The sequence below is a fragment of the Neovison vison genome, chromosome 3 (assembly GCF_020171115.1).
Source record: "Neovison vison isolate M4711 chromosome 3, ASM_NN_V1, whole genome shotgun sequence".
Classification (NCBI taxonomy): Eukaryota; Metazoa; Chordata; class Mammalia; order Carnivora; family Mustelidae; genus Neogale; species Neogale vison.
The window spans coordinates 220708625-220730165 of record NC_058093.1 but is presented as its reverse complement, the minus strand read 5'-3'; the positions used below and the strand labels follow the sequence as shown (position 1 = coordinate 220730165).

General features: G+C 53.8%; 1 protein-coding gene across 1 annotated transcript in view; it reads right to left on the bottom strand.

The window, feature by feature from the left end:
• Positions 1 to 300: 300 nt before the first annotated feature.
• MN1 (MN1 proto-oncogene, transcriptional regulator) overlaps positions 301 to 21541 on the bottom strand; it is a 47312-nt gene continuing 26071 nt past the window's right edge. The window contains exon 2 of the mRNA XM_044244016.1: positions 301 to 3369. Coding sequence (XP_044099951.1) covers positions 3188 to 3369 — 182 coding nt within the window. The 3' untranslated portion in view covers positions 301 to 3187. The remainder of the gene's footprint in view (positions 3370 to 21541) is intronic.

Here is a 21541-nt window from a genome sequence, read left to right as displayed (position 1 = left end):
GGCTGGGAGAGAGGGGAGAGGTGTCCCTGGCATCTGGTGGGTAGAGGCTGGGGATCCTGCTCAACATCTTACAGGGCAGGAGACAGACACCACAAAACACTATTCAGCCCGAGTGTCACAGCGTCCAGGTTGAGAAACTCTAAGATGACTCAGTGTAGAACAGCATCGACACACGCAGGCGCAGCACTGCAACGTCCAGACCTGCGCTCCCAGCCCCCATGGGATTCTGAATAGACCTATGGAAAAAGAGGGGGTGTGTGGGGGGAAATGAAGCAAGCCCCACCCACAAATGTACCACAGTCACCATTAACGTCATATTTATTGTTATTTAGCTGCTCAGGAAAACATATACAGGTATATACAATATGCATGAATACAGAAGACTGCACTTTACATATTTTTTTTAAAAAAGAAAGAAAAAAATAACACTCAATTTCATGAGCTATTGTCACAGTCTTCCAACCAAGCATTTCAGAAATGAATTTCTTTTAAGAGTCAAAAAAGATTACAGGATTGCCTAACACACAGCAGAGTTAAGATTTTATATTTTACATGTGCAATAACGTTTTCGTTTTCTTTCCCAAAAAAAGTTTGCTATGCAGTACCGATTACCAGTGTTTGGAGTCTCGTGGGTTGGGTGTGTTTTTAATTTGCTTTTATTCTTTCCATTAAACCAAATTTAATGAAATAACATCCTTTTGCTTAAGGCTATTTTTAAAGCTGTTCCATTCTGGGGTCGTGGGGAGCGAGAAAGTTTAAAACTTCAGGGGTTTCCGACGCTGCTAGGACTACGGAGCTGATGGCCAGGTGCTAATGAACTCAACCCAGGGAAAGTCAAAGACGAAAGTCGAGACTCTTGGCTCCCCGGCCTTAAGCAATGAAGGAGAAATCATTCCTGTTTAAAAAATAAAGTGATAAAGCTCTCAAACAGCTGTACATTGCGGAATCAGGAGGGGTGTGGAGTTTTGCTCAGACTATGGCTGATTTCTCCTGCGGCCCCTGGCAGGAGCAACGTTCTCTCTCTCTTTCCTCTGGTGGCAGAACTCCGGGACTGAGTCAGTTCACACCTTACCACTGCTGATCAATTCACACCACCTGCTCTTCTGCCTGCCTGCTGCCGGCCCCCAGGGGCCAGACCTGGGCCCCTGGTTGATGGCCCCAGCAAAGGCAATCCAGACGCTGACCTGAGCCAAAAGGGCCCCAGCAGGAAAGAAGAGGGAGGAGAAAGAGCAAGATTTTTCTGGACACTCTTCTCCCTTTGCTGGAAAGTTCTTTGAAATAAACAATGTGGGTGTTGTATGGTGAACTCAAAGCCTTCAGGTCACTTACTTAAAAAACAACAACAAAAAAGCCAGGTCTAGAAACTCTGGGGACCTGGGGACAGAGGGGAGGGGGTGCCAGGTTCAAAATAGAGCGTTTAGTAAGACTTGCTCTTTAGTAAAAATAGAAGGAAAATGGTGGAGTTACTGGTTTGGGTGAAGGGCTATCAGTCACTTCTTGTCTGACCCACCCTGGAGTCTGTGTGCCCCTCACGACCCCCCACCCCTGAATCATAAGAGCCTTTTATAGGCCTCCACAGCACCCAAAGGTGCCTGCCCCACCAGCACTGGGCCAGCAACGTCTGCCACTCTGGGTCCTCGAAATGAGGTGGGGGGTGTCCAGGAGCCCTGCTCACTACTGCCTGCTCACCTAGCCACCCCCCATCTTTGCTCAAAGAGTTGATTCCTTGGTGAGGCGCCTGGAACAGGGCTCTAGTTTTGCAATAGGGTGAGATTAAATCAGAAGGTGGGGAGCAGGGGGTATTCTGGGGTTAAAGAAAAAGGCCTAGGCATCAAAGTCACTGTTTCCTTCCGAATAGCCCGCAGGAACCTGTCAACCTCTGCAAAGAAATACACCCAGGTTCAGAGAAGGGGGGCTTGGCAGGCTGAGCCTGGGGGCTCCTTCCCTGAGTCCCCAGAAAAGTGCTGGCAAAAGCCTCAACCCTCCCAGGGATGGGGGGCTACCCAGGTTGGAGGGGGAGAACTAGATGGGCAGTGAGGACAGAATGGGAGTGGTCAGGAAGATACATGCAGTCCCACATCCTTCCTCCCCCAAGGCCTGGCTGGCATCAGCTGTATGGGCAAAGGTCAAGGGCTGAGAATGGATCCTCCCCCAACTTGGGCACCCAAGACCCGGCCAGCCCTGCTACAACAGGGCGGAAGCCGGGAGCCCCCAGAGACTCTGCAAGCTGGAAGGACACCATCCCTCATGCACACAGGACTGCTTAGCATAGCATGAACATTCAGAGCCTGGGCGTTTGCACAGAGGCCCAGAAAAGGAGAGAAAACACCACTGTTGAACATTCCGACTCCTTCCCACTGAGCGGGCTGGACACGTCATCACCTCCGTTGCAGAGAGGACAGCTTCCAGCAGAAGACAGGATGGAGCTGAGGGCTGAGCGTGTGTTTGTAGGAACGAAAATATATCTCTCTCTATTTTCTTAGGGAACAGACAAAACAAAATCCCAGGCGGAATACCTAAGGGGGGCATTAATTGTTTGGCTCCTGCCTGACTGATGACAGTTGGGTGTCAATATATAATATCGTGATGACAATTTGACTTTCGCCCGGCAATATTCCAGAACTACTATTCTCCAGGATTTCCATTTTAATAAGCAGTGAACAAAGCAAAAAGGAGAAAAAAAAAAAAAGAAAGAAAGAAGACGACTGGGGATTGGTGAGGAGAGGAATGAGAATAAAAGAGAATAAAAAAGAAAGTAACTCTTGTCTTAGTACGAAATAACAATGCTTGGACATACAGCAGCATGAAAATAAAACAAGGAAAGAGGTCATCTAAAAAAACGTATGCCAAGATTACAGAAAAACGGGAATTATCTAGCAGGAAAAAGGCTGAAGCAAAAGTTTGCTAACTGCAGAAGGGTTAACACTGGTAACATACTGTGGCAGACGAGTTTTCTTTTTTAAAAAAATTTTTTGAGGTTCCCCCCCCTTTTAAATTAACCCTTTCCGGTCCATATGCCACTAAGCAGGTACCAACCTAGAAAAAAAAAATCATCCACTCAGCAATAGTGGCCCTTTCAAATTAATAGGAGGGTGGGGTCAAGGGAAGGGGTTCCGGGCAGGGGCAGGGGGAGGGGGCGGTGGGAGAGGGTGAAGGGCCTGGTGGGGGTTGGGCATTTCTTGTCAATTCAAGTCAGGGCGGCCACGAATGTCCCAAATCTGTTGGAAATGTCGGAGTGCAGGGACCGCCAGGTGGGCACAGAGGCTCGGGCCTTGGCGTCACCCACGTCGTCTGTGCAGTGGACAGACAGGCACTGCAAGTGGCTCCCGGGCTGGGTTGCTGAGGCCTTATTTGCAGGGAGGTCGTGGGCTGTGGAGAAAAAAGGAAGACATGTTAGCAGCAGGCTCAGCTCTTCGGGAGGCCCTAAGGGGACGGGGGAGTGGGAGAGGCACGGGAAGAGAGGCACCATCCATGCCCTCTTTTCATGCCTGAAGACCGTCTCATCTGAGGAGAGCTAGAGAAGTTTCGTTCAAATCCCCTGGCTGTTGCCTCTGACGTGGCTGTGAGACCTTAGCCAAGGGTAAGACTCTGGCTCAATATCAGGTTTTCCCCCCTCAGGAAATGGGAGAATTGCACAGGGTTGGCCCATCTCTGATGGACGGTTCCCAGAAGATTGACTGGACATAAAATAAGGTGGACAGGCTTCCTGGAGGAGGAGCATCTAACCTGGGCGTTGAGGCATATGTAGGAGTTCACCAGATGCAGTTAAGGGGTAGAGGGGAGGGTTGTCTATGTCTAGAACACAGCCCTTTCTCTTATCATCCTCTGAACATTTGCTAGAGACCCACTATGTGCTGGGAACTTCCTGAAACAGTACAACACTGCTCAGAGCAGAAGAGTCCAGACTCCCCAACCAGACGAGTGCCCTTTGCCCAACCCAAGCTGCTTTATGAAGGGACTTCCGGTGAAGGGATGAGGAAGTCGGTGAAAATGCTTGCCATTTCCTTCTCACATAGTCACACAGCATAAGAAACACCACAGATCATAGCGATGCCTGAGTTAGACCAACTTGCTTGGAAAGAAGTTTGATAACCACTCACTCCTTAGTATGAATTACACTCAAAGAGAGTAAGAACTGGGGGTTCAGAGGCAGGGAAGGAATGGAACAGTCATTTTGGGGAGCTGCTAGTTTACTGCTACCAAGTGGCCAATGGTTCTGTTCTCAGATCTACTATATGTTTATAGTATCCTCATCATTCCCACTTTTTAGAGCCTGACTCTCAGAGAGGAGAGGTGACCTGCCCAAAATCACACAACCAGGAAGGGGCAGAGCTGGGCTTGATCGTGAGCCTGTGGTCAATCTCTTGACTCCGAAGAAGTGAGCAAAGCTGGAATTGGGGGTGGGGGCCCCACTCCAGCTGAGGGAGCACGCCCAGATACTGAACTCCATGACCGGCCCGCCCTCCCAGCAGGGCCCTGTGCCAGGCAGGAGCTACCCCACCCATCCCGCCCTCTGGGATTAAGGGGGAGGCCTCCCTTGGGAGTTGAGCCATAGCCTGCAGAGAAAATCCTCCCAGAGGATGGGCCAGGCTGTGACTAACTGGGCTTCCACCCTGGAGCCCCAGAGACACCCAGCTAAGGACCTTCCTGCCAGGAGCAGCTGGGCCCAGGGGGGAAGATTCTCTCCCTTGTTCTTTTTCTCATTCATCCAATTAATAAGGCCTTACTGAGCCCCTACTATGTGCCAGGTGTGGCTCCAGCCCTGCGGATCCGGCCGGAAGTAAGGCAGATCTTTGTCTTCCTCCTCCAGGAGCTGGCAGTGAAGGCAGGAGAGAGCATCACAGACACCATGGGGCTTGAATCCCAGTCCCAGCCCCACCACCATGTGGCAAGAGGTCTGCCCCTCTCCCGCTCTCCGAGCCTTAGTTCCTCATTGCAGAAGTGGGGGTCATGTCCTCTCCCTCAGGCCTTATAATGGCCTGGCATACAGAGAGATCCCCTCCCCACAGAGCTGCTGGCATAGTCTCTGGGAGTTCAGGAGGTGAGGGGTCCTTGCAGCCATCTAGAGGCCCCCAAGCCTCGTCCCTTCCTTGGGATTCACCAGGCGGGCACATTCCTGCCCATGAGACTGGCGTCTATGCGCCCATTTCACAGAAGGAGAAGCTGAGGCCCTGGACTCCAGGTTTCAAAGCTGGTTAGCAGCGGTAGTCCTAGAATGCTGTTAATGCCACACCCAGGGACTCCTGGGGAGAAGGTACCGCAGGAAGTTAGGAGCCTCAGTTTCCCCCTTCCCACACCTCTGCTCTTGAGCCTAGGCTTTGCTCCTAGTGACGCCCCACTCCCCAATCCCCTCAGAAGGAATCCTGTTCCAAGCATTGTGAGATCTGGACTGGGGAAAGGGAGCATCTGCCATGGAGAGAGAGAAGATTCTGAAAAGGATTCCTTACTTCACTTCACACTCATGATCTCAAGGAGCCATGCTCATTGCACAGGTAAGAAACCGAGGCCCCTTGCCAAAGTCCACCCAGCTAAAGAAAGACGAGACCCCCAGAACCAGGCACCTGGCACCTGGCTCCCTTCCGCTAGGAAGGTGAAGGAAAGTTGCCATTTTCCGAGTTCTGTGCTCAGACGGAGGAGGCTTGCAGACCCTTCTGGGAGCTGCATTTGCTGAGTGATCTTTCCAGACTGGCCCAAATGGCCACGTGTCCTCGAGATGCCGTATTCCCCAGTTCTGGGTGACTCCAAAGCATACCGTGTGCCAACCCTAGAGACAGCTGCTCCTCTTACTTGGAGAAGATTTAGTGAGGGCATGCCAGGCACACAGCTGAAGATGTCCCTGTGTTATCTCATTCCATCCCACGCCCCCCACAAGCACAGCAGCTGGGCGCCTCTTCTCCCCACATTAGAAGGGGCACCTGGGGCTCAGAGAGGGTGAGGGGCTTGCTCAACGTCACAGGGCATAGGCGCAGGATTCCCCAGCCTCTGCCTGGGACAAGCAAGAGAGTCTGGTATCCATGGGGAATATTTTTAAAAGAGAATATTATTCTTCAGTTCTTGACAACCCAAGCATGACCAAACTCATCCTCCTGCCAGATTCATTCCAGCTGGGGGGACCCAACACGCCCTAGGACCGCAGCTCCCCTCCACCCCTCCAGGGCTGCTGAGTGGCTGCAAATAAATCAGTCCCACGGAAGCCGCCTCAAGTCAGGGCCTGCCCCTGCTCCAGAGAAGTCCCCAGTCCCCACTCCTCGGTGATGGCAGGCATGCCGGCCCCCCACACAAGGACCCAGAGAAAAAACCACCCTCGCCAAGCTCCCAGGACTAGGAGTTACTCAGTGCACACAGCCACCAATGCAGACCTTCACATTTTCTACTTGTTAGCGACCAGCCTCCCCATCAGACTGTGGCATCACAGTACGCTGCACACAGGTGCTCCGTTGGGGGCCTGGGGCTGTGGAGTGATTCTCATCCCTATTTGACAGATGGGAAGACTGAGGCCCTGGGTGGGGGAGGGGGGGAACTGCGCAGGCATCACCCAGGGCCAGGTCAGCAGCTTGGACCAGCCCTCTCCTTCGAGGCTGGGATTCCCTGAGCACCGGGCTGAGGTGGGATCTTGAACCCCCCCCATACATGGGCAGCTGGCCGCATCTGCAACTTGGGGATGATGATCCCTGGCAGACCCATCTCCGAGCAGCTTGGGGGGATCATACAAGAGAACGACAGGAGACACTGTGCATGTGGGGGGATCATTCCTCGAGGTAGGGGTGTCACCATCTCAAATTTGTCACCCCAAATGACCCTCACCCCGCGCAGGCAGCCCAGGGGTCGAGGTGAGGGGCTTCCGGTTCTGGGACCCGACGTCACGCCCGCCCAGCAAGGCAGGGCCTGTAGGGGGGAAGCCTGCTCTTCCTCTCCATCCTTCTTCAGGTGCACAAACATGTCCTAGCTGATTTATCCAGCGCTTCCCCAGCACCCCCTCCCATCACTACACAGCACACAAGCCACTTGGCCATTTCTGCCACCAACTTGCTACCATGGCATGGAGGTGCTGGCTGCCCCCTGCTCCACCCCACAGTGACCCTGGGGCCTGCGTCAGATGGATCCCCAATAGGGACGGTAAGTGCCACAAAGGGAAGGAGAGAACCTAGAGTCAGTGTCAAAAAAGTGAATAACAAGAGGAATGCCAGTTCTCCTACAGGGTTCAACCATGACAGCGGCTACCACTTGCAGAGCACAGGGCTTTTGCGAACATCACTTCAGCTCCCAGAACCTGAGCCCTGGAAAATGGGGAAAATAATAGGACTGGCCCTCATGGAGGCGGCAACGAGGATTAAATGAAATGATCCATGTAAAAGGCTTAGCCTGCTGCCCGGCACAGAGCCGACTCCTGCCCGGCAGCACCGCTGACCCACCTGCAGGCGCAAACGGAGAAGGGAGAAGGGGACAGACTCATGTCTGTTTACCTGGGGACACCTCATGGCTCCTTTCCCTCCTAGAGAGGCCGCCCACAGAGGGAGCCAGGTGTTCTTTCTTTTTTAAACGTGGCAAAACAGGCCCTGTCACCACTTTGCTCTGCACCCAGGGTCCCCAGGACTGGGTCCCAATTTGGGAGAGGCACACGGTCAGGGGTCCTGAGCTGGGGACAGCCGCCACCCCCCAACTCCCTGACCCCCATCCCCTCCCTGAGGCAGGGCTTGGTGAGAGCTGCAGCACCACACGGCTCTGTCCTTGAACCTTCAGAGAGGGGATTTCTGTCCACCTCCTGTTCACCACCCGCCCACCACCCACCATAGGGAAGGCCAGAGAGAGGGGGGCCAGGGGGGTCAGGGGGACCTCCAAGTAGGGCCCCGATCAAGGGTTCCCTGGCTGCGCATCCAAGAGCATGCCCTGGGCAAGGTGTTAACCTGTACTGCAAAATGGGAACCAAGTTCACAGGCATCTGGGAGGATTAATGGAGATCACACAGATAAAGACTTTAAGCACGTGATGAGCTCCCCAAAAACGTTAGCTGCTCTTAGGGTTATTACACTCACTGGGCTTTAACTACCCAGGACCTCGGAGGTGGTTGGAGCTAATCCTGCCAAATGCCAGTAGGGGATACTGGCCACGGGATGGTCTCTTTGTCTCCGTGGGTGCCGGGGAGGGAGGGTAAGGTGGGGGCCTGCCTTGCCCCCTGCCCCCCAAGGTGGGGTGGGGCAAGGGGACCAGGGTACGATCCCAGGCAAAGCAGGCAAATTAGAATTCCATGCGTATTTTTAACTTCCAGCTTATGTAAGGAGCAGTGTGGGCCCCAGAACACAATAGCGAATGACTCCCGCCCGACTCACCCTCACCGGATTCCGACAAAGGGAAATGTATTTTGGTTTTTCCTTTATTTGGACCTGGCAGGGGGAGATGCTGGTGTCTGACAGCTGCCACTCAGCTGGGGGGTGGGCCATTGAGCCCGGAAGCAGAAGCAGGCCTGGGAGCCACAGGGTTGGGCCAGATCCTACCAGCGCCCCTGTCCTGCAGCCTGGAAGGTCTGGAGGCCCCCAGATACTTCCATGACTCTCCCAGCTCCTGTTCCCCATCTCCAAGAAAGGTGGGATATGGCACCCAGGGCACTGAATGTCTCTCTTCACTCTTGCCCAGGCCCCAGAGCCTAAGCACCAGGGAAGGAGGAGACTGCCTCCAAAATCCACCCACTTCTCTCCCCACTGCCTCCACCCTGGGCCAGGTCCCCACTGCCTCCTTCCTGCTTCCCCACAGGCCCCCAAGCCCATTTTCCCCTGTGAGTCAGATACCTTTCCCAAAGCACCAACCACAGCAGCCCTTTCTCCTGCTTAAATCTTCCATGGTTCCCCAGTGTTCCCAAGGTAAAGTTCCCAGCTTCGCATAACCTGGCCTGCTCTCCTCGTGGGCCTCCAGCCTCACCTCTCCGTGAGCCTGCTGTAGAGTCTCTCCACGAAGCCCTGATCCTTCCCGCCTCCACAGCCCTGCACCTGCCGTTTCTTCTGTCTCGAGCACTCCCCACCTCTCGCCCCTGCTGACTCCCACCTTCTACCTGGCTGTCAGCCTTGTGGCAAAGTTTCTCCAACACCCCTTCTCTGAGGTGGGTAACGCCTCTCCCCGCTCTCACAGCAATGATGCCTCAGTTACCCCCGAGCTGGCTCTGGGGTGCACGGACACATCTCACCCTGGCAGAAGGGGGCGTCCTGTGCTCAGGGCCCTCGACAACAAGCTGCCAAAGATGAAAAACATCATGGGGGAGGGGGGCGCTTTGCAGCCAGATGACCAAAGTCTGCATCTCGGGCCCTGACGCTCCCCCAGTGGGTTGACCTTGGGCAAACCGCAACCCCTCTCCAAGCCTCAGCTTCCTTCCCCATGAAATGGGACAAGGATAGCACCCAGCTCCTCGCCAGGTTACCCCAGGTTCTCCGGTGCCTGGCACACAGCAGGTGCTCACGCAATGGCCACCAGCTGTCACAGCAGACAAAAGTCACAGGAAAAGATAGCCTTGCCCAGTGGTAAGCAAAGTCACAAGGATTTTTAAGGCAGCACATTTTTAAGACCCTGCCACTGGGAATGTGGGGGACACAACGCTAGTAGGAACTGACCCCCGCCACCCAACTGGAAGCCTTCTGCAGGGCCCCACGACCCCAAAGCCAAAGCCCTCCTCAGCTGCCTGTCCGTATTGGGTCCCTGACCCATGTCTCCTCCTCCAGGGAGACACTCAGGGTCCAGGGGACTCACTTAACTTCAGTCTGAGGGTGGGAACAGCAAATCTAAGCCAGATGGGGGGCCTCACACAGAGGGTCTACAAAGCCACCAACGAAGCAGGAACACGGCACACCCAAACCCCCACTGCTCTCCTCCCCTACCCTCAGCTTTGGGGGAGCCCCAACTCTGCGTGCTCAGAGCCTGGATTCAAATTCCACCCCGGTCTAATTCTCACCCACTCCATAACCTTGGGCAAGCTCAACTTGCTGGGCCTGTTCCCCCCTCTGGAGAGGGGGGATAAAAATCTCTCCTGTGACCAACCCCTCTTAGAGGAGCCCGGCCTGAGGGCAGACACACTCACGAGGATCCCAGCTGTCTCTCTGGTCCCTGGCACACAGTAGGCTGCTGAAAAGGATTTGTTAAATATTTTATTTATTTTTTATTTTCTTAAAAAATTCTATTTTTAAGTCATCTCTCTACCCAACTTGGAGCTCAAACTTACAACCCTGAGACCCAGAGTTGCAAGCTCCCCCGACTGAGTCAGCCAGGCGCCCTAGATTTGTTAAATATTTGAAAGAACGATTCACATTCTCATCCCAGCTCTTCACCTGCTTGCTGTGTGACCTTGGGCAAGTCACTCCCCCTCTCTGGGCCTCTTTGGTCCTCTCTGAAATGAACGGTGGTGGGTAGATATACAACCTCCCGGACTCTTTTCATTCCTTCAGGGAAATCAGATTATACATTCGATGTAGGGTGGAAGCTGGGGCAGGAGCCCACCCCAAGTGAGGGACATTAAGATACCTTCACCTAAGGAATCCCCAAGAGCACAACCCTGGGGATCAGGGACAGAGGGCTGGCTGCTGGCAGCCTGAGTGACAACTCCAATCAGTCATCTCACAGAGGTCAAGGGACCAGCCCCTCCTCAGCCCAGCCCTCTGCCCGCACCCCACCCTTTCGCTCCCCTCCCTTCGAGGACAACTTCAAGCAGGGGTATTACTATGACAAATGAGGAAAGGAAAAAGGAAACGTGAGCCCATCCCCACTGTTGTCAGCTCCAAGGATGATAAGAGTGAGCACTGACCCCCAAACCTGGGGAGAGATGGTCCAACACCAGGTCATTTCAGCCGGGGGGTGGGGTGTGTGCATTAAGGCTCAGAGAGGGGACGTCACTGACCCACAGTCATGCAGCCAGCCAGTAGAGGAGCCGGGGTCACTCCCAGGTCTGCCTGATGCCACAGTGTGTGGGTCCATCAAAGTCACATGAAAAAGTGAAATTTACCAGCGAAAGTGGTAGGCGCTCCCTCTCCCTGACCCCTATTCTTTCTCTTTGTCTCTCACACGACACCCCCCCCCAATTCTTTCTCAATCTCTCTGTTCTCTCCCCCTGACCCCAATTCCCTGTCTTTCCCTGAAATCAACTCTCACTTTTTGGGGAAGGGCCGTGATGCTCACAGATGGAATGAGAATGACCCCCAGAGTGACAGAGAAGCCAAGGACAAAATCTGAGGCCCGCCATTCAGTCCTTCTCCACGGACACTGCCTGAGATTTTCCACATCAGCCCGACCTGAAAGGGGTGATCCAAAGCCAGCAAGGGGGCTCCTAGGAGGAAGAAAGGGCCCCCCACCAAGGATCAGGAGGGACCCTGTGCGGCCCCACCCGCCTGGGCCCCATGAGGGTAAAGAAGGGGCCTCGTGCGCACACGGGCCGCCAGGCAACGGAGTCTGGTGCGAGCCTCCGCCGGCCCCTGGAAGCCTTCGGAAATTAATTGGAGTTGACTTGGCTGAGGGCAGCTGTCATTTAGATTGAGAACTGGCTCAGGGCTCCACTGAGGCGAAGCAGCAAGGGCATCGTGGGGACTGGGCGGCCGAGCGCTGGGGATGGGGGCAGGGGCTGGACGCTGGGGACCTGGCCCAACCCAGAGGAGACAGGGTGGCGGAAGAGCGCCAGAGCCCACAGGACGGACGTCGCGGGCCCCTCACCCCGGCCCGAGCCTCCGATTGGGCTCCTTCTCCTGGCGCCTCGGGACCCACGGCCAGTGACCTGTGACAGATGCAGCCCTGTGCACCCCCCGGGCCACTCCGGGCCTGTTCGCTACCGAGACATGACAGTTAGGGGTAGGGAGGGGGCCGCAGGTCGACCCCTCAGCCTGCCCCTTCCTTCTGACGGGGCCCACTGTGGTGCAACAAGGGTCCCGGAATAGGAAGACCCCTTCCCAAGGGGTCCAGATGGGAACGGGGGCGCCATCAATCTGCCAGAAACGCGGGAAGGGCCCCTGTGGTAAAGGGGGCAGAGTCAGCCCCCCGCCAGGCACCAAGGATAAGCCAGGAAACAGTAGTTGCTCTCAGCATTGCAAGCAGGACTGTTCGACCCAGATCTCCACTCTAGCCCTATTTTCTCCCCTTCTCGCTCACAACTCATGCCCCATGGCATTAGGCCCGGCACTGGGTGGCCCTGGACAGGTCTCTGCCCCTCTCTGAGCCCCCACCTCCTCCCCTCTATCCTAGGGGCAACCTAGAACCAGGGCAGACTCCTCCCTGAGCTCCCAGCACAATGCCTGGGGGCATTCAGCCATTAAACACTTATTTTATAAAAGAAGACAGACAGACAGACACATACGCTTCTGTTGAAGTAGAACACCATTGTTTTCAGCCCACTGAAGGAAGGAGACAATTTAGTGACAACTCAGGATTTCACAGAATAAGTTTCCAAAGTGCTGATGCTTTGGGTGGTGATTCTTGAGAATATGTGCCCTACTCACCCATCCGATTGTCTGCAGGAGCTCTGGGACCTTCCCACGCGGGGCCCATAGGGCTGCAGGGGACCTGCTCACCCATGCAGATTCCCATAGCGCTTCTGCATCCCCAAGGAAGGGCTCTGTGTGGGAGTCCATCGTGGGATAATCGTCTGCTTTGCAGCTAGGGTTTGGGATCCATTCCTAACCTTGTCACTGCCAGGCTGTGGGACCCTGCATCAGCTACTCTGACCCCCTGAGCCTCCATTTCCAAACCTGAAAAATGTCTTCAGTCATTCCTGCCTTGCAGAGAGAGGCCATGGGCTAGTTCCCAGGGACCTGGTACCCAGCTGCCCCTCCACATCCCACAATTGCTTCTCCAAACCTGAGCCTTCCTGGGGCCAGCCTGTAAGAGGGGGTCCTTGGGGGGCTTCCGGAGGGCTCAGTCGGTGAAACAACTGACTTGGTTTGGGCTCAGGTCTTGATCATAGGGTGGTGAGACCAAGCCCCACATCCAGCTCTGCAATGGGCATGAAACTTGCTTAAGATTCTTTCTCCCTCTCCCTTGGCCTACCCTCTTTCCTTCTCTTAAAAAAAGGAAAAAGAAGATGGGGCCTTAAGATAACAGTAACAGCAGGACGACGAGCCAAAGCATCCCAGCTGAACAGGTAGGTGTTCCCAGCTGTGTGCTGGGTAAGGGACTCAGAAAGGGGATCCCATCACAGAGCTCCCAGCCTGCCCCCCACCCGCCACTCCCCAGGGTTCTCAGCCTGGCTGAGAGATACTCAGTAAACACCTAGTGTCAAACAGAGCCTGTCACCGCCACAGAGACAGTCTGCCCTGTGTCACTCACCCAGGGGATAGGTGGGGATGGGGCAGCGGTGGGGTGGGGGAGAGGAGAAATTGCAGAGGAGGGGACGTGAGGTGGGTCAGGGGGGGTACTTAAGGATGAATATAAAGCTTTGCAGCAGAGAGAAGCAGGAAGTGAGCTCCCGGCCTCTGCTGTGATTGGGGAGAAGTGGGGGCCAGCCCAGGAGCTCTGATTTGGGGCCTGGGGGAGAGGGAGGAAAAGGAGTCTGCAAAGTTGAAATGAAGTCGGTCACAGAGGCCCCTGGAGGCCCCAGGAAGTGTTTGGCTTTGTTCCTGAGAGCAAAAGGGAGCCAAGGAAGGCTGCTGAGCAAGGGAGGGGCATCAGGAATCTGTCAACATGCATAAGAGGCTTGTACCTCATCCATTCCAGCCTTGGCACAGTACACCTGAATCAGAAACACATTCCACTGGGGACAAGGTCCTTTGTGTTCCAAGGTCCTTCTAAACAAGTGGGGGGATCCGATCCCACCCCCGAGGGAATGGTGCTCTGAGACAGCTCTGGTCTAACGGGGCAGGCCATCCCTCCCCAGCAGCTTCTGAGTCACACGCCTATAACCCAGGTCCCCAAGAAACCCAGCACTGCCTCGCCATGTGTCAGCCGAGGAGCCGAGGGCCCTTGCAAGGGATTCCACCTCTCTATGCCTCCATCTCCTCTCCACACAACGGATGTGACCACCGGGCCCTGTGCACTGACATCAACAGATCCTCACTGAGAATACAGGTGGGAAACCCAAGGCACAAAAGTATGCATCTCAGGTTATCCAACAGAGAGCAGAAGGGTTGAGGGAAAGTTTCTTATCTCTCCACATCTTGAGTTTCCCCATGTGTGAAATGAGACCATAACACCCGCAGGGCTGGGCTGCCAGGAGAATGAATACAATAATATTAACAATAACAGAAAATGGTTGGGGTCAATACCTGTCATGCATTCATTCCTTTAAACTTCCTCACCATAACCCCAAAGGGCAGCTTCTATTCTCTCAGCCCCCTTTCATAGGTAAAGGACTTGTTAAGGTCAGCAACCTATAGCCCACAGGTCAAATCTGGACCACCATCTGTTTTTATCAATAAAGTTTTATTGGTACATAGCCACACTTGTAGATTTACATTTAGTCTATGGCTATTTTATGCTATAATGACAGTGTTGGGTAGTTGGGACAGGGACTATTTAAGCCACAAGCCTAAAATATTTTCTATCAGACCCTCTATGAGGAAAGTTTGCTGACCCCTGACCCTGAGGCTCAGAGAGGTGACATCACTTGTCTAAGTTCACACAAGTAGGAAGGAGCCACCAGGCGCCCAGTAGATGCTCCCCACATGTTCCCTAGGAACATGTCAATATGTAAACAACACTGCTGATTGGTGAAGACTCGCACAGTGACCCTTAGAGAGTCAGAAATGTCCCTCCCACTCACTGTGTCCCTGGTCTTCCTTCTCAGCCTACAGGGGAAACCTCCCTGCCTTCCTATTTAAAAATCAATAAAGCAGGGCACCTGGGTGGCTCTGTCGGTTAAGCATCTGCCTTTGGCTCTGGTTATGATCCCGGAGTCTTGGGATTGAAGCCCACCCTGGCTGCCTGCTCAGCAGGGAGTCTGTTTCTCTCTCTCCCTCTGTTCCTCCCCAAAGCTCATGCTCCCTCTCTATCTCATATAAATAAATACAATCTTTTAAAAAAATCAATAAAACATTAAACTGTTGGTTTGGAGGGGAGGGGAGAATAGGGGTTGCTATTTTTAAAAATCGTTCCAAAATGTGTCTACAATGCAACAAAAAGAGAAAGGGGGTCTCTCCAAGGCAGAACAAGTCAGCCCCATCAGACCAGGGGAGATGGGTGCCCCAACCCCAACCAGAGCTCACTCCTGCATGACCTCTGAATCTCCACTTGGAAGGACAGAGCAATGGGCAAAGGGGACAGTGACAGGCAGGACAAGCAGACCTATGTAGACCCTGAGCCACAGAGCACCAGCCCTGGGGCAGGCCCTGGGGCAGGCCCTGGGGCCTCCTCACTGGCTGATCTCATTTATGCCATCAGCCGCCTAGCAGGGCCAAGGTCACACAGCAAGAAATTGGACAGTCAGAACTCAAACCCAGCTCTGCAGGAGTCCAGAGCCTTGTATGACCTTAACCACCTGAGGCATCTGCCTGACCTGGGGGAGAGAGATGGGCAGAACAGTGGAAGTTGGTCTAGGCCTAGAAGAAGCTGGGTGGTCACTCCCATCTAAACGACAGGGAAGAGGATCCCTGGATTGCCTGGTGGCTAGCCCACCCATCCTCAGCTCCCATCTTACATGGGTTCTGGAAGGTCTGGCTTAGGCTTCTGGGGAGAGGTGCCTCTGCCGCAAACAACCCCCAACTTGCTTTCCTTCCAGGTGGGTCTCTCCCTCTCCTACTGTGGGAAACTAGAACCCAGTGGTGGAAGCTGGCTATGCAAATCCAGGGCTATCACTCACTCTCTCTGGGCTGCAGGAATCCCTACTGCCAGACCTGTCACTCTGTGACCTAAAGAGGCCACCCAGGTAGATATTGTCCAACCCAAATTATGCTATGGACTTATGGGAACTGTAGGCTAAGCTATACCTGGGAGTGGGGATTTGGCACTGTGTCCCCACTGGGGCCTCCAATGCCAGATAGGATGTGGGCTCTGAAGGAAAAGCAGGGGCCACCATGCTCCATCCATGGCAGAGGTCACACCTTCTTGTCCCTGTGTTTTTTTTGAGGAAGGCAGAACTGGACCCTAGGAAGACTGGGCTAGCTGGTATTGTAAATTGGGGAAACTGAGGCCAGAGAGGAGTAAGTCAGGGGCAGAACTATAAATAAAGCAGAGAGTTCTTGCCTGTTTTGCCTAAGCCAGCACTCAGTCCTCTCCTCCTTCAGAAGGTTTGACAATGGAGTTTGCAGTATGCTGTCACCAAGTGGTGGCAACACTACTCATGCCTGCTCTCCCCTCTTTTTGCAACTACTATCACTTTGCCCTTCACCTAAATAACTCATCTGTCTCCTCCTTCCTCAAGTAGGTCTTTTCAAGCCCCTCAGTAGACTCAAGTGCACACTGTATTCTAATACATGGTGCTAACCCCAACCTCTCCTAATTGTCCTACTCTCTACTACAGCCCCTAGAATAGGAGTTCCATGAAATCGCACGCCCGACTCTCCTATTCACTACTGTGGCCCTGGCACCTGGCCCTTGTAGACCCTCAACCAGTATATGCTGACTCCACCAATTCCTATGGGCAGGAACAGACCCTAAAGAATCACGAAAATAAGGAAGATCAAACCATATCACGTGGGCCTCCAGACAGACCTGAATAGGAACTCTTCAAGGCTTCCTGGTGCCAATGAAACAAGACTTCAGTAGGAGGCTTTCCCACTAACCTCTGCCCAAAATGTACTTAGAGGGACCACACCCCCTCTCAGACTATTATCCAGCAATGGAGGAATGATATCCACTTATTTCCACAACCAAAACCCCACAGCCAACACCCTTCCTTCCAAGTTTGGGCACTAGAATTCTCCCAAATTATTTTAGACCCTGTAGGTATGTGAGGAAGCCCCAAAATGCAGGTGCCTTTTTCGAGGAAAGAAAACTTGGGGGCGGTGGGGGTTAGCTGACAAATGCGAGAAATTTCCACCCAAGAATGACTACTCAGGAAGGCCCCTTTCCCAACCAATACCCCCACCCAGCCCACCCCTTCTGCCTACTGGCCTCGAGCCCCCAAACCCACTCAGACCCCAAGGTGAGTTTTAAGTTGACAGCAAGCACAGAACTCAGTTAAATAGCCCTCACAACATCTCTTTTTTTTCTTCTTCTTCAGGGAAAGAGACCACATCCCAGACACTGTTCTAAAAGTTATGTCTATACCATTGCATCAGGACCTCCCAGCAACCCACACAGGGAGGGGCTGTCACTCCTTTTTAAAGGATGCAGAAACAGGCTCAGAGCAGTTGGGCGACTCTCCCCACACCACACAGCTAGGGAGCAGTCGAGGCAGGGTGAGGTCAAGTCCGTTTCTAAAAGCTTTTCTACTTTTGCTGCCCACCAGAAAGAGAGAGAAGAGGGAGAGAGGAGGGGAAAAGGAAAAGGAAAAAAAAAAAAAATTCCTGTCTCTTTTAAAGGGCTGGCATCCTGCCTTCCCTCCTGGTCCGCCCACTCTGCGTCTGGAAGCACCTGCCACTTTCTTGGGGTGCCAGGGGTTGAGGCGAAACTAACGTACATACCATCTGGTGGGGCAGCTGATTCAGACCAGGCCTTACCCCCTGCAGGGTCTGAGCCGTGGGCAATCAGGACCCCAAGGAGGGGAGTGGGACAACAGGGAAAAGCCTTAACTCTCTTGCAGGGGTGGTTTCCGGCTGGTTTCCGGCTGCTGCCTGGGGGCAGAGCTCTGCTGCAGTTCTGTTACTAAGCAACAGGCTTGCACCCAACAACCTACCCAGAGTTCGTGACCCGCTTGGGGTATAACAAGTCTGTGATCTCAGGGACCCCTATAACATAGCTCAGGAGCTCTGTGGGTCTAGAACTGGGCTGTCCAACATAGCAGCCGCTAGTCCCATGTGGCTTTTTTTAAATTTAAAAATCAATGCCTCATTCACAGCTAACCGCACTGCAAGGGTTCGACAACTATCCGGGGCTGGTGGTCACTATGTCCTGGACAGTGCAGACTGAGGACATCTCCGTCATCACAGAAAGTTCCATTGGACAATCTAGAATTATAATCTACAAATCCCATCTGGGTCAGCAGCTGCCGTGTCCACAGCTTTGCTTACAAAAGGCAAACTCCATCATTTTGCAAGTGGCGGGGGGGGTTCTGTAGACGGAGGTAAATTAGGGGCCAGGAAGGAACCACAGGGGTCCTCTTTTCTGAGATTATCCACCACCAAGGACTCCCACCAAAACGTATTTCCCCGTGAGACCACAGCGGAGTACCGCTCGCTGACCGCCCACAGCACTGGCTCCCACAGAGCCCAGACTCAGCCTCAGACTCTTTCTCAACCCAATGTTCAAGGCAGCCAGAACGACATCACTCCAGATTTGTAGCTGCCACGGAAGCCCTGTTCTCACAGAGATAAAGAAACTGAGGCCCAAGGAAATAAAGCAACTTTCCCAAGGTCAGGCAGCAGGTCCAGGCCAGGCCAGGAGGAAAGCTCTTCACCATTAAGGAATCTGGAGAGAGGGAGTTCGCAATCTTCAGAAAGGGCCTGGAAATGCAGTGCCCTCAGACATACGAACAGGGAGGCCTCTGCCTTGATCACCTGCTGCGTGGCCGACCTCATGGGTCCCTTTACCCCGGCCCCTCCTTCACTCTCATGACAACCTGCAATGTGGGTATGAGGAAACCCAGAGACCCAAGGGGACCTGCCTGAGGTCACATCTTCACTAAAGGGTGAGCACAATCTGATACTGACAACTGTCCTGCCAAGCAGGCCCTGAGCCAGGCGGAGAACCAGGTGCACGCTCGGGTCCCACCTCTGCCTTCTCCCCACTGTGTGACCTTGGATAAGGCAGTTTCCCTCTTTGGGCCTTGTCTCCCTGCAAGGTGGGGGGTACTATGTCCCTCCTTCGGTCTAAGAATTAAAAAAAAAAAAAAAATGCACAGACGCTGTGTGAACAGTAAAAAGTAAAAAGACTCTGAAATCTACCATGAAAGGTATTTCGAGCCCAGGAAATAGTAACAGTAACTGGTTCCATTTACTGGGCAGTCCCCTTGGGCACACATCCTAGCTGTTTCCACATGACAAGAGCAAGGTTAGGTAGAAATAATGCAGACCAAGTGGCCTGAGCAGCCCACAATATTTAGGATCGGATCCTTTACAGAAAAGGTTTGCTGACTCCTCTGCCACTCAGTCACTGAATGGGCAAAACTGCCCCCATTTCACAGATGAGAAAAACTGAGGCTCAGGAAAGGGAGATATTTTGTTCCAAATGCCACAGCTGGGCAGAAGCTACAAAGGTCTGGATTCCATTTCCCGGAGGCGGACTGCAGGGACCTTCCAGAAAGGTCAGAGGTGCCAAAGAGGTGCATCAGGACAACCTGCCGGGAGGACCCAGCCCAGTGCTACTTGCCCAGGCTCCTCCTGGCGATGGGGCACCCATGGGCAGCTCCCACCTACCTGCCAACAGGCCCAGCACCTGGCCCAGGGGGCACCCACTCAGCCTGTTTTTATCCCATTGCTTCGGGAGCGAAATTGCCCAAGACTAATTGCAAGTAATATTTAATTTTATCAGGGATAATTACATGAAATTAATTCAGCTTTTACCTGGAAGCACTTTGTTACCGTTCACTTTCCCAGGTTGCTGGGGTGAAAAAAGAAGGCAGGCAGGCAAGACAGGCAGGCAGGAGAAGAGAGAGGGTGCTGAGATTTGCAAAGTAATAATCAGGTGATAATGACGTAAGGGAGCCCCAACTGTGTGCTCCTGGGAAATGCCCCCCAGGCATGACAGTCAGGACAGCCCTGCAGGTGGGCACGTCAGCCACACACCCCACCACTGCCACTTTACAGAAGACAGAAGAGGCCACCAGGTCCCAAAGGATCACGGGCAGACATCCATGTGCCATCCAAGAGAAACCTGGGCCCTGGATGGATTCCCGCTTGACCACTTCCCAGCGGCATGGTCTTGAACGAGCCAGCTCACCTCTCAGGCCTCAGTGTCCTCATCTGTCAAACAGGAATAAGGAGACGAAATAAACTGCCACCGTGGTTGTGGGGAGTCAGTAAGAAAACACAGACAACATGCTAAGCCCCATGTTCGGCATTGAGCAAGTGCTCAACAAGTACAACCGTGACGATTGGTCACTGACATCAAGTAGTACAGATTTGCTGGCTGGGGCCTCGTGCCTCCACTGGACCCAGTTTGAACCAGGGGCGGGGAGGATCAGAAGAATTTGGGGAAGGCCTGGCTTTCTCAGCCTTCCCAAGGAGGCCCCACACACAGAACCTCTGAGCCAAGAAGTACAGACGAGGCCCCAAACAGGCCGAGAAACCCAGGCAGCCCCTCCCCGTGCTCCAGCTCCCCACCCTCCAGGAGCCCCATTTGGGGGCACAGGCTCCCCCAGGGCACCAAAAAGAAAAGGGGGCCCCTCTCCCACAGCTGCTGTGGTTGCCAGCCTCCCAGAGGTCTGGAGGGTGGCGGGGGGGCGGGGAGCGGTCTGGAGCCTCTCTGAAAGGCTGCGGGCGCCGGGGGTTCATTCAGCTGTTTTCGGGTGGCTCCAATGAGTTCATTTTACCCCAGCAGAATATTAAACAGCTCCTGGGGAAGCAGATGCTGGGCTTGGGTTTCAGAAGGCGGGAGGAAGGGAGGCCACAGGCCAGCAAGAGGAGAATTCAAGTTCCACTTCAGGCAGCTCCAAAGACCTTCCTAGGCTCAGCTCAGCCTGAGCCGTTGTCATAGTGACCGGTGACCAGTGACCAAATGCATGGCATCCGTGGGAGCCCAGACTGGCACCCTGAATACCTCTACCTCGGTTCATTTAGTCCTCACGTCCACTCTAAGAGGCAGCAACTCTGCCACACCCATTTTATAGATGAGAAAGCTGAGGCACAGAGCAGCAACAGGATTCATTCAAGGCCACAAAGGAAAAGGGCTCCTTTTCTCTCTCCCTCCCTCTACAATGCCCTCTGGGAGGCAGATGCCAAGCAAAGGTCCTGGGGCAGACCTGGAGCTTCCAAGTAGAGTGGCTCCACCATGCTCAGATATCCCTCCACTCGGCAGAGAAACGATCCCACTTTCTCTCATTCTAATAATAATCTCTGATGTCTGAACAGCTTCCTTGGAGGCTACAGAACACATCTGGGCATGTCGCTTCCTCTAGGCTTCACCCCGATTTACACATTCCAGACAGAGAAACTGACGCCCAGCCAGCAGAGTAGGTCCCAGAGCCACACCCCAGTTAAGGGCAAAGCCATGAAGCAAATCTTCCTCTACTCCCCCTGCAGATTCAAAGTCTAGACTCATGCCACCTCTGACAGAGGAAGCTGGCATTCCCTCCCACCTCCAGAGCACAGAGAGGTGAGGTGACTTGCCCAGGGCCACACAGTCTAGGTTCTGAGGTCAGCCCCTGGCAGAGTCCTTCCTCCCTCTCACTGTCCCCCCTCCCTCCTGGCTATCCACAGACATGCCACCTCAACATGGGGCTGCTGCTCTTTGGGACTTTGTGGCTGCCTATATCCCCCCTCCCCCACTGCCCCTGCCATGATTAGGAATAGATAACACCACATTAATTGTACTGAAGCTTGCCAGGTGTGAG